General features: G+C 41.1%; 1 protein-coding gene across 1 annotated transcript in view; it reads left to right on the forward strand.

Moving 5' to 3' along the window:
- The window catches only part of MPHOSPH10 (M-phase phosphoprotein 10), a 16,281-nt gene extending 6,551 nt beyond the window's left edge, over window positions 1-9,730 (forward strand). Inside the window, exons 6-11 of the mRNA XM_045560643.1 lie at window positions 503-570; window positions 1,887-2,024; window positions 5,078-5,188; window positions 7,600-7,707; window positions 8,826-9,056; window positions 9,495-9,730. Coding sequence (XP_045416599.1) covers window positions 503-570; window positions 1,887-2,024; window positions 5,078-5,188; window positions 7,600-7,707; window positions 8,826-9,056; window positions 9,495-9,644 — 806 coding nt within the window. The 3' untranslated portion in view covers window positions 9,645-9,730. The remainder of the gene's footprint in view (window positions 1-502; window positions 571-1,886; window positions 2,025-5,077; window positions 5,189-7,599; window positions 7,708-8,825; window positions 9,057-9,494) is intronic.
- Window positions 9,731-12,145: the final 2,415 nt, after the last annotated feature.

A 12,145-nucleotide genomic window follows, 5' to 3' on the forward strand; every position in this document is an offset into this window, starting at 1 on the left:
TGCAGCTAGGAAGTTTAGCATGGATATACTAATGATACATGACGTATAGTCCATAATCAAATTTCTTGTAGTGATCTGTTTACAAGGCTTGCGTGCTGTCACTGTCCACTGATTAAATTGTGGACTGCAACCGACAACCCTGCTCATCTCATTGAACTCTTTCTTGTGCATTAAGTCAAAGTGAGTTTTCATTCTGTTTCCGTGGAAGAGAAAATGGAAAAGAGGGGAAGAGTCCCCAGGTACATGGGATAAGAATATTAGAACTTACTACCATATATATTCTAGTTTTGTGGTTCTCAAACTTGAGGGAGCATCAGAAGGCTTATTAAAACACAGATAGCTATCCACCTTCCCACTTTCTGATTCAGTAGGGTTGGTGCAAGAATTTGCATTTCTAACAAGTTCCCAGGTGTTGCTGATGCTGCAGTTCCAAGGACCACAGTTTGAGAATCAGCGGTCTAGTGTATATCCACCTAATGAATACATGTTGTATTTCCTTTAGCACCTGTGATTACAGAGGAAACCACCCTTCAACTAGAAGACATCATTAAACAGAGGATAAGAGATCAGGTCAGTAAGAATTAAATTTAACTTAATTTAAATGTCACTGAAATTTTTAGAAATAATATGAGATTGTTTTGGGAGTAGGACCACTGCTGTCTTTATTTTCACTTAGTGTTCTTCACTTAATAGCCTTAAGTCTAGGCTAAGAGTATCTTCATATTTTGTTGTGTGAGGTGCTTCTCTTCACTAATACCAGGAAAGATAGGCATTGTGCCCAAGGAGAGAGGGAGAGCCAGAAGCCATTGCCAGTATCCTCCCCCCTGTGTCTTGCCAACCTTTTGGGTGGTGTGATGAAGCTGGTGACTGACTTGCCACAGTCATACACGGAACCCTTGGTTTTAGGCACAGTATCTCCTGTGGCAAATCACATAGTATGTGTGTCTTAGTCTGTTTTCTGGTGCATGTAAGAGAATATCTGAAACTAGGTAATTTATAAAGAAAAGGAATACCATTGTGGAGGCTGAGAAGTCCAAGATCGACAGGCCATATTTGGTGAGGGCCTTCTTGATTGTGGAGACTCCCTGCAAAGTTCTGAGGTGGTACAAGATATCCCATGGAGGGGAGCTGAGTGTGCTAATATGCTAGCCCAGGTTTCTCTTTCTCTTCTTAAAAAGCTACCAGTTCCCCTCCCATGATAACATATTAATCCATAAATGGACTAATCCATTCATAGTGGCAGGCCCCATGATTTAATCACCTCTCAAAGGCCCCACCTTTCCATACTGCCATATTGGGGATTAAGTTTCAATATGAGTTTTGGAGGGGACATTGAAATCCTAGCAATGTGGTAGTAGTACAGTTTTAAAAACATTTCTCAAGGGTGTATCCTGTCAAATGTTGAAAACCTAGCAAAGAGTTTTGTTGAAGAATGGGTCTGATTTTGTATATGGCATGGATGGTAAGAGATGGCTTTATAACATGTGTATGTAATATTTGTCCACACTTCTGTGTCTCAGATAGAAAGGGTTTGAAGTTTGGGTACTATCTGCAGTGTATCTTACAATTTGGAATGAAACAAGGTAAACATAAGGCTTGACTTTTAAACAAACTGATGGGAAAATGTGGGATTAAAGTTGGTAACCGAAGAAAGACTCATTTAACACAAAAACAGAAAAGGATATCTGTGTAATGCCCTCTTTCTATTCATAGTGCTTATTGTTTGTGACTTGAATAGTCATTTCAGCGATTGAAATAATTACTTTCTTTTTGCTATAATTTGCCTACTCTGAAATAATAAATATTCCAGAGGAAGATTCTTAAGTGAACCTAGAAATAAAAGTAGATTTTGTTAACTTATATTCTACCTGCCCTTTATATTTCAGGCTTGGGACGATGTAGTACGTAAAGAAAAGCCTAAAGAGGATGCATATGAATATAAAAAGCGTTTAACATTAGACCACGAGAAGAGTAAATTGAGCCTTGCTGAAATTTATGAACAGGAATACATCAAACTCAACCAGGTAAGGAAACCTCTAAGACAAAACCATTATTACTAAAGAAATAGAAGTAGAGAACTAGGCTTTTCTTGACTATTGAAATCATGAAACAGAAATCTTGAGCTCTTTGGTCACTTCATTAACTATGAGACAGAGCATATTACAAGAGAGGGTTTATAATATACCCCTGAGTGTGAGGGGGTGAGGAGGTGTTACTTTGCAATTAGACATTGATCACCTGATACTTTTACAACTGGTTAATAACTTTCTAGCAATTATGGTAGTGTTATAATTTAAAAATCATTCCTCATTAATATTTTGAACTTCTTGATATATTTTATATGGTTATGGATTCATTCTGATTTTTAGGTCTGTTTTTTCTTCTACTTAAATTCTAACAGAAATCTCTGCTTAAATATCAGGACAAGGTCATATTCCCAAGAATATTATATTCCAGTATAATAACAGAATTGTTCCTTTGCATTTGATTTATTGGGAATGTGGTCAGGATGAGATGGCACTTTTATTTTGTAAAAGCCATTTAAGATTCCTGCCAGATCTTGTTAATGAATCTTACTGAGGCAGCAACAGCAAACAATGCCCTGAGGCCATGGTGATGCTGAAGAACTGAAAAGATCTGAAGTAAAATTTTTTTTCCTGGCTGCTTTAAACAACTTAAGGTGGTAGCTGAAGGTCGATGTGTCCAGCTTCGTTTGATGTCTGTTGAACATCTCCTGGCTACTTTGAGGGGATTTAGTAGATTTGCAAAATATTTAGCAACCATGAGAGTTAAAAATTATTAATAAATATATAAGGTGACAGCTTGTGCTAGCTCTGTAAACGTTAGTGTTGTTTCTCTCTCAGAAGTCAACAGCCAGTTCAGGAGTTTTTGCGTTTGGACTTGGAGTTCTAGTATATTAGTTAGCTAGGCTAATTCTGAAGTGAGATGATGGTAGACAGCCCGTGAAGGAGCATTTAGTCATAGTTGTGCATGTAATGTGGATCAGAGAAATACCGTGTATCAGATAGTTGATTTCATGGGTATAATTACCTAGAATGAAGTGAAAGGACATGTAAAAGAGTCCTTACAATCCAAGTGGATATTTGGATAATTTTGTGATGTCTATATTAACACTTTAGTTCTTTCTGTATTTTCTTTCTTATTGGTGTGAGATTTACATAACGTAAAATTAACCATTTTTAAATGAATAAATCAGAAATATTTATCTAGAACAGTGTTGTGCAACCACTACCTCTAGTTCCAAAACATTTTATCGCCCCACAATAAAACCCCATACCCGTTAAGCAGTTGCTCCCCAACATTCCCTTGCCCCAGCCCCTAACAATCAGCAATCTGCATTCTATCTCTATGCATTTGCCTATTCTGGATAATTCATATAAATGGAATCATACAATATATGTGACCTGTTTTTTTGTTTGTTTTGTTTTGAGACAGAGTCTCACTTTGTCACATGGGCATGAGGAGTAGGGGTCTGATTTTAACTCACTGCAACCTCAAACTCGTGAGCCTCGAGTGATCCTCCTGCCTCAGCCTTCTGAGTAGCTGGGACTATTGGCACGCACCACTATGACCTGCTAATTCTTAAATTTTTTGTAAAAACAGGGTCTAGCTATGTTGCTCAGGCTGGCCTGGAACTCCTGACCTTAAGCAGTCCTCCCAAAGTGCTTGGACTACAGGTGTGAGCCACTGTGTCCTGCCTAATATGTGACCTTTTGTGTCTTACTTCTTTCACTTAGCATAATGTTTTCAAGATTGTGACATGAGTCAGTATTTCATTTCCTTTTCATGGTTAAACTATATTTCATTGTATGTATATACCACATTTTGTTTATCCATCCGTCAGTGGGCATTTGGGCTGTTTCTGTCTTTTGGCTACTGCGAATATTGCTGCGTACATGTATTTGTTTGAGTACCTGTTTTTAATTCTCTTAGGTGTCTGCCTAGGACTAGAATTGCTGGGTCATATGTTAATTCTCTGTTTAACTGTTTGAGGAACTGCCAATAGCTGCCACTGTGGCTGCATCATTTTACATTCTTACCAACAATGCACAAGGGTTCCAGTTCCTCCACATCTGCTTTTTGTTTTTTGTTTTTTATTTTTATTTCAGCATATTACAGGGGTACAAATGTTTAGATTACGTATATTGCCTTTGCTCCACCTGAGTCAGAACTTCAAGCGTGTCCATCCCCCAGATGGTGTGCACTGTACCCATTAAGTGTGAATATACCCAACCCCGCCCACCTGCCCAACACCTGATGAATGTTACTACTATATGTGCACTTAAGTGTTGGTCATTTAAGTCAGTTAATACCAATTTGATGGTGAGTACATATGGTGCCTGTTTTTCCATTCTTGTGATACTTCACTTAGTAGAATGAACTCTAGCTCTATCCAGGATAATAAAGAGGTTCTAGATCTCCATTGTTTTTTGTGGTTGAGTAGAACTCCATGGTATACATATACCACATTTTATTAATCCACTCATGGATTGATGGGCACTTGGGTTGTTTGCACATCTTTGCAATTGTAAATTGTGCTGCTATAGATGCTAGTGCAGATGTCTTTTTTTATAGAATATCTTTTGTTCCTTTGAGTTGATGCCCAGTAATGGGATTGCTGGATCAAATGGTAGTTCTTCTTGTAGCTCTTTGAGGTATCTTCATATTACTTTCCACAGAGGTTGTACTAGTTCTCAGTCCTATGCACCAATGCGTTTTATCATTCACTATTTTCCTTTTTTTTTTTTTCTTATAGCCATCCTAATGGGGATGGCTTAGTTCTTGACAGAAGTAAATATCAAAGGAATTAAATTTTTAAGTTCTAAGTGTTAGAGATAATGATTGCTGTAGTTCCTAAAATGCACGTCACGTTTTTTCTTTGGCAGGTGCTGGTACCATTGTGGTACTGATACCATTGATTTTGCCTTTGCATTGTTTATTTATAGCTGAAGGCTTGGTGATGAGAAGTTGGGAATACCCTCATTGGCTTTTAGTGTTTTGTCCTGTGATATATATTAAGCTGTTTAGTTTGATGTTGTTGAACTTACTTCCTAAGCAAAAAACAGCAGAAGAAGAAAATCCAGAGCATGTAGAAATTCAGAAGATGATGGATTCCCTCTTCTTAAAATTGGATGCCCTCTCACACTTCCACTTCATCCCTAAACCGGTAAGTGTGTTGCCAGTTCAGTGTGTAGATAAGAACAGATGTGACCTTAATAATTCGTTGAGCTTTTGTGAGACTAGCTCTTTATTTGTTTTCAGGATACAAACCTGCAGAAATTCCTTGTAAATTACAGGCAGTGTCTCCGTGAGGAAGGCTCACTTCTGGTCCCCTGACAATTCTTGTTCTCCCCTGCTGATCCAACCTGATATCCACTGGGCCCCTGCTAGACCCTCAGCCACAGAGACTCCTTTCCTCTCCCTCTCAGTCTTCTGTTGCATTTCCATTGCGTCATGGGTTTGGAGACATGGGGGTGTCTATACCTGGCATTTACTGAGTACCTACTATGTGCCATATTAAGTCGTTTACGTACATTAACTCTTAATGCACAAAAACACTGGCAGATATTACTATTTACATTTTGCAGGTGAGGAAACTGAAGTTTAGGAGGTCAGAGATTAAGAACTAACTCTGGGCCATGCTCTCTCCATTGCATGATGTTCCGTTGGCCAGGCCCATGTTCTCAAATACTCTCCACCTCTGTCTGTTGGCCGTCAGCCAGAAATGGCTCAGTACCTGCCCACTCCTTGGAGCTTCATCTCCTACTCACCACCTTCTGTGAATGCATAAACCTTGCTTGCACCGTCTTTTAGTACTTGCTCACTTCTTGCCCTTTGGTGTCTGTGTTGTTGTCTAAAATAGAATTTCATGAATTAAGGACTAGTCTAAAAGTCAGAACCCGAATCTAATTCTGCTCCTAACTAGCTTTATGATGTAGGCAGATTGTTTTACATTTTATCTGTGCAGAAGGGATCTCCAAGGTACTTTCTGATTAGCTGATGGTTAGGTGATTTTTCCAATGTATTTGTTTTCTTAAACAGACAATAACCTTCTATCACCTGTTTCCTATTTTTCGGGGTTTGTTTGTTTGTTTTTTGAGATGGGGTCTCACCGTGTTGCCCAGGCTGGAGTGCAGTGGCTTTTTTTTTTAGAGACGGGAGTCTCATTATATTGCCTAGGCTGGTCTCGAACTGGTCTCAAGTGATCCTCTCACCTCAGCCCCCCAAAGTGCCGGGATTATAGGCGTGAGCCACTACACCTAGTCTGTGTTGTGTGTGTGTGTGTGTGTGTGTGTGTGTGTGTGTGTGTGTGTGTGTGTGTGTGTGTTAATCGAGTTGTAATTACATGAGAGTAAGTTTTGATGATAGAATCATCTTTACATTCCCAAAGTGCCTAATGTGGGCTGTGTAAAATAAACAGATGAAGAGATGCATGGAATTTCTCACCTCCTCTTGGCCAGCAGGTCTTGCTGTGAGAAAGTCTTACTCATGTGAAGGACACAAGCCCTGCCCAGGCCTTACCAGGCCCTGTGTGATCTGGCTTTTCTCTCCCTTTTGATCCCCCTGGCTTGCTCCTCCCAGCCACACCGATCTTCTGATTCCTTCAGTGGGCTAAGTCCCTTCCTCATACCTTGCTGTGTTCTTGCTCTGGCCCAAAAGGCTATACTTTGTTCATGGCTGGCTCCTTAGCACTCAGACTAGATACCTCCTCAATCCTCACAGACATTCCCTGGCCCTTCACCAAGGGTGGCCTGCCCCTTCCCTCCTCCCTGCATGTGTCACTGCTTGGCTCCTTTTCTTCATAGCAGCATAGCACATTTGCAGTTATTGGCTGGTTGTTCATTGCTCTCTAGTTGTCTTCAAGTGGCACAAAACGTGTGTGCTCTTCCACTCTGTTCCTCACACTAGCCTGGAGCCTGACATGGGGAAACCCTCAGACATTCCTTGGAATCTTGGGAAGTGAAGGAGTGAATGTGTTTGTTTCTACATTCCAAAATTTAAAAGCCTTTCTTTTTTCCTCTTAAGAAATGTAGAATTGCTAGCATAGGTTCCCGTTGCTATTACTTTTTTCATATTCGGGTTGGTATTTCACACACCATTTGTGTAGACTCTATTCCCTAATCATCAGCCATCCTTTTTTGTGTTTTGGACTGTCTCCATTTTCTCCATATTTCTCTTTAAATTGTAGAATGGAACACAATGTTCCTAATAAATAAACGGTAGATTGTTTGAGAATATCCACATACATGGCAAATATGAATAGTATAGGAAGAGATAAAAGAACTGGGGTTTGAATATGGCAGAAATGTTATGTAGAAGTGTAGAAATAAGTGCTTTTGGAATAGTTTTGAGACAAAAGACCCTAAAATATCCGGGTCTCATAGATTCCTGAGGCAGCCTGTGCTGCCCACCAACACTGCCATCATTCCAGTCAGCTGAAGACTGGCTGTCAACACATCTAGTGTTTTAATTAATCAACAAAGTATTTTATATATTATACGTTAATAGGCTCACAATTAACGTATTTTATGTTAGGACTTCTTCTGACTTCTATTAAATGTGTTGTCTCTTTTCTAGCCTGTACCAGAGATTAAGGTTGTGTCAAATCTGCCAGCCGTAACCATGGAGGAAGTGGCCCCAGTGAGTGTTAGCGATGCGACTCTCTTGGCCCCGGAGGAAATCAAGGTAAGAGGCCAGTGTTGAAACATTAGGTGTCTGTTTACAAGTTAGTTGATTATAGCCAGGTCCCTATTTATTTAATGTCATTTTCCTTGAGTTTGTAGTTTTTATTCTAATGTATCTCAGCAGTTTCTAAGTATAATCAAACTAATAATGTTATAATATTTGAACACCAGTCTCCTATAATCAGGTATAATTGTGAGGTATAGGTTTGAGAGTTATTATAAGAGCAGTTTTTAAATATCCAGTGTCAGTATCTTGTTATAATCCAGTCTGAATACTAGCAGTGATGTTAGGTTTAAAACAAATTGCTTCTATTACATATATACTAGCAATAACTTAATGTCAGCATTTCCCCCCCAATTTTATCCATGCAATGCTTATCAATAATGGAATCTGGGTCTAGAATAGAGCATTTGGATCTTGGAAGAAGTTGGATATATCCAATGTGGACAGTCCCCTGCCTCATGATTGAAGCTCATGCCTTGCACAGTGATGATGGTTTCTGCCAGGCTCCGGTCTCCTGCCTGGCTTAGCACCAGGGCCCTGTTTTTCCCTCCTCACTTGCTTTGCACTATATCTACACCCACCCCTTCCATCAGAGCCTCTGCCCTCTCCGTGCAGGTGACAGCCCTGGCAGGATAGGCTGGTAGCTGAGGAAAAAAGAGAAAATTGATTCTCACTGGAGAGATGTTTCCCTTCCCTCCCTGTGTTCGTTGGTCTCTGGGACCCCTGTCCTCAGCCCAGGGGCTGCCTCAGACATGTCCCTGAAGCCCATGCTGGTGTCTAAATGCTGTAGAGAGCTTGCTTCTCTGGTGCTGTTAGCTTGAGGACCCAGCTTTCCATGCTGCCATTATAAATTAGTTTGGGAATTGAATCATTGCTATAAGAGTCTGTGCTGTCAAAAACGCATTCCAGGTTGTGAAGAGCTGAGTTACCAAAGCTCTTTGGAACACAGGTGGGGATTGTTCTGCTTCTTCACACACTAGGCCGGAGACATACAGTCCATTGGCTGCCTGCGGTGCAATTTCTTCTGTTCCAGTTTCCTGAATTGAAGTTAAACTAGATTAACTATGTACTTAATCTAGTTAACACTAGTATCTTGGTGGTTATTTTTTTAATAGGAGAAAAATAAAGCTGGAGATATAAAAACAGCTGCTGAGAAAACAGCTACAGACAAGAAACGAGAACGGAGGAAAAAGAAATATCAAAAGCATATGAAAATAAAGGAAAAGGAGAAGCGGAGGAAACTGCTTGAGAAAAGCAACCCAGAACAAGCAGGGAAATACTCCAAAGCAGTAGCTTCGGAGAAGTTAAAACAGCTAACCAAAGCTGGCAAGGCTTCCTTAATGAAGGTAAGGACAAGGGAAAGAAAACTGCTGAAGGGGGGACCTTTGCGGAAGGGGATGGCAAGTTTGGGCACCGTCTTCTAAGCTGAAATGTCTGGGCCAGCTGACAGCCCACCTGCTGGATTTAGAGGCCCGCTGCGGACTGGCTGGAATTGCAGCCTTGAACCCCCTTAAGTTTTCCATGCAGGGTCCTCACAGTAACCTGGGTCCGGGCTGCAGTTTGTCTTCCACTTCCTTCTCCCTTAAATTACAAGAACATTGTAGCAGTATAGGATGTATAGAATACCTCTATGCTAACTGATTGAGTTTTCTGTAATTCTGATCCTTTTTCATAGTTCGGCCCCACTTTTATACATTGTTGTAATAATAACATACTATTATATTTTTGGCTTTTTACTTACAAGCAGATTTTATAGCATGAGCATGTTTTGTTTTTAATTGCAGGATGAAGGTAAAGACAAGGCCTTAAAGTCATCCCAAGCATTCTTTTCTAAATTACAAGATCAAGTAAAAATGCAAATCAATGATGCAAAGAAAACAGAAAAGAAAAAGAAGAAAAGACAAGATATTTCTGTTCATAAATTAAAGCTGTAATATATTTTGAAAGTAATGTAAATATTAATGTGTAAGCTTATGTTTTGTCATTGTTCTGTTTTATAATAAAAATTCTTGAGAGCCTTTCTTTGCATCGATGGCAGATATTTAAGAATTCCATGGTGTGAAAAGAAAAACTCCAGTCTGTTGAGAAAACCCATCTGATTTTCACTGGGCTCTCCAGGCCCTTCTTGTACAGACACTGCCTGAGCTGATTCTGCTGTGTTTTCACCTTGGCCAGGGCCTGTGGGAAGGCCAGGCCAGCTTATGCGAGTGGGCCTGTGAGCAAGTGCTGGGCTGAGGGCTGAGAAGGGCACAGAGCCAGCTGCACTGCTCACAACCGGCTGCACAGGAGAGGTCCTTGTTCTTTGGGGTCTTGATTGTCTTCTCCCACTGCCCTGTCATCATTTCATAGAACAGTAGCACTTTCATGCAAGTGCCTTACTTTTTTCCCCTTTGAGAATTGATCTCATGTTACGTGAGCAAAGGCTTAGTGTAGGTTATACAGTGCCATCTATAGTCAGCTGCAGAGAGGACAGGTATGATCTAGAAGTGAATCTAGAAGCAATAGAAGCTCAGTGCAGTCAGGGAGGTAGACTGGCATCTGCAGTCTTTTCTAACACCAGGTGCTCATTGTTTCAACCTCCCCATCTAGAGAAAATTGCCCTTTTTTGTCTGATAGGATCTCTGCTTTGAAGGAAATGCATTAAGCCTTATTCCAGATGGGTAGAGAATGAGGACTAAAAATCAGCCAAAGCAACAAGGGAAGCCCTGTTTTTTAATCTCCAGGGGCCAATCACAGTGGCCAAGAAGAGCCTAGGGATTTGCACTCTGCATTCCTGTTTGCTAGTGTAGAGGCTGGCTCTGTCTTCTAAATACATCCAGAATATGGCCATTTATTATCAATTGCAACACTAGCACCCTGATTCATGCCATTATTATCTCTCCCTGGATTCCTGCATCAGCCTTCTGTTTTCCCTCTTCCCTCTCTTGCTTCCATCCGTGTGCATTTTTTTTTTTTTTTTTTTTTTTTTTTTTGAGACAGAGTCTCGCTGTGTTGCCCGGGCTAGAGTGAGTGCCCCATGGCATCAGCCTAGCTCACAGCAACCTCAAACTCCTGGGCTTAAGCGATCCTACTGCCTCACCCTCCTGAGTAGCTGGGACTACAGGCATGCGCCACCATGCCCGGCTAATTTTTTCTATGTATATTTTTAGTTGGCCAGATAATTTCCTTCTATTTTTAGTAGAGATGGGGGGGGGGGTCTCGCTCTTGCTCAGGCTGGTCTCGAACTCCTGACCTCAAGCAATCTACCTGCCTCAGCCTCCCAGAGTGCTAGGATTACAGGCATGAGCCACCGCGCCCAGCCAATCTGTTCTTAATATGACACACAGAATGGCCCTTTTGGAGCTAGTGCTCAAAATCTTTGCATCCCCCCCTCTTCCCATCTCACTCAAAGTCAATGTTAAAATCCACACAGTGACCTGCAAGGCCCTATATCACATGCTGGCAAAGCACAAGCCATAGCTGGATGGCAAATCAGCCACTTGTTTTTGTAAATAAATTTTATTGGAGCAAAACTGTAGGGGCTGGGCCTGGAAAGAAAGGATGGATGGATGGAAAGAACGTGAGCAAGGTGAATGAAGGGTCAGGTGAAAACACCTGCCCAAAGTTGCTTGTTTGCTGTGTGCAAAGGTCAGCTGTTGACCTGTATGGAAGTTGTTGAATTAGCAAACAGGCCTGACCCTTTGCACGTGTCCTTGGAGATAAATACGGGAGGAACTTAACTGAAGAGGCCATTTTCTCCTTTAGATTTTGGTCTTTTCTCTTCTCTTTAAACACTATGTGTTTCGAGTAATTATTCATTCCTTCACTACCAAGCTCAGGAGCAAAAGAGCAGCGGCAACACACAACCACTCGTTTTTTACATACTGTCTATGGCTGCTTTCACACTGCATCAGTAGTGTTGCTTAGTTTTGCCAGAGACCACAGGGTCTGCATAAGCCTCAAATATTTACTACCTGGCCCTTTACAGAATGCTGACCCTTATCCTATAGGATCTGGTCCTGTGCTAGCCCTCTCACTCCATTTCTGCCCATTTCTGCTCCAGTCTTCTGGCCTCCTTGAAGTTCTTAGACCCGCCCCCCCCCACGCAAGCTTCTACCTGAGGGCTTTTATTAAACATGGAATTTTGCAGTTTCCCTGCCTGCAAGTGTCTTCTCTCAACATCCACACCCTTACCTCCCTCATGCCTGCTCAAATGTCACCTTTTCAGTGAGACCTTTCCTTACCACTCTTTCAAGTTGTAATTCCTTCCCTCTGCCCATCCTGCAAGATGTTTCTGGCTTTATTTCTCTTCTACTTCACTAGATACTTATTTTTTGTATTTTCTTTATCTCCCTCTGCTAGAATGCATCCTTCATGGAAACAGGGATTTCCTCCACCACCAATTGCTCATTCTGTTCTTTTCCATGGATCTTCAGCATCTAGAACAGTACCCAGA

This window comes from Lemur catta, chromosome 9 (assembly GCF_020740605.2).
Source record: "Lemur catta isolate mLemCat1 chromosome 9, mLemCat1.pri, whole genome shotgun sequence".
NCBI classification, from domain to species: domain Eukaryota; kingdom Metazoa; phylum Chordata; class Mammalia; order Primates; family Lemuridae; genus Lemur; species Lemur catta.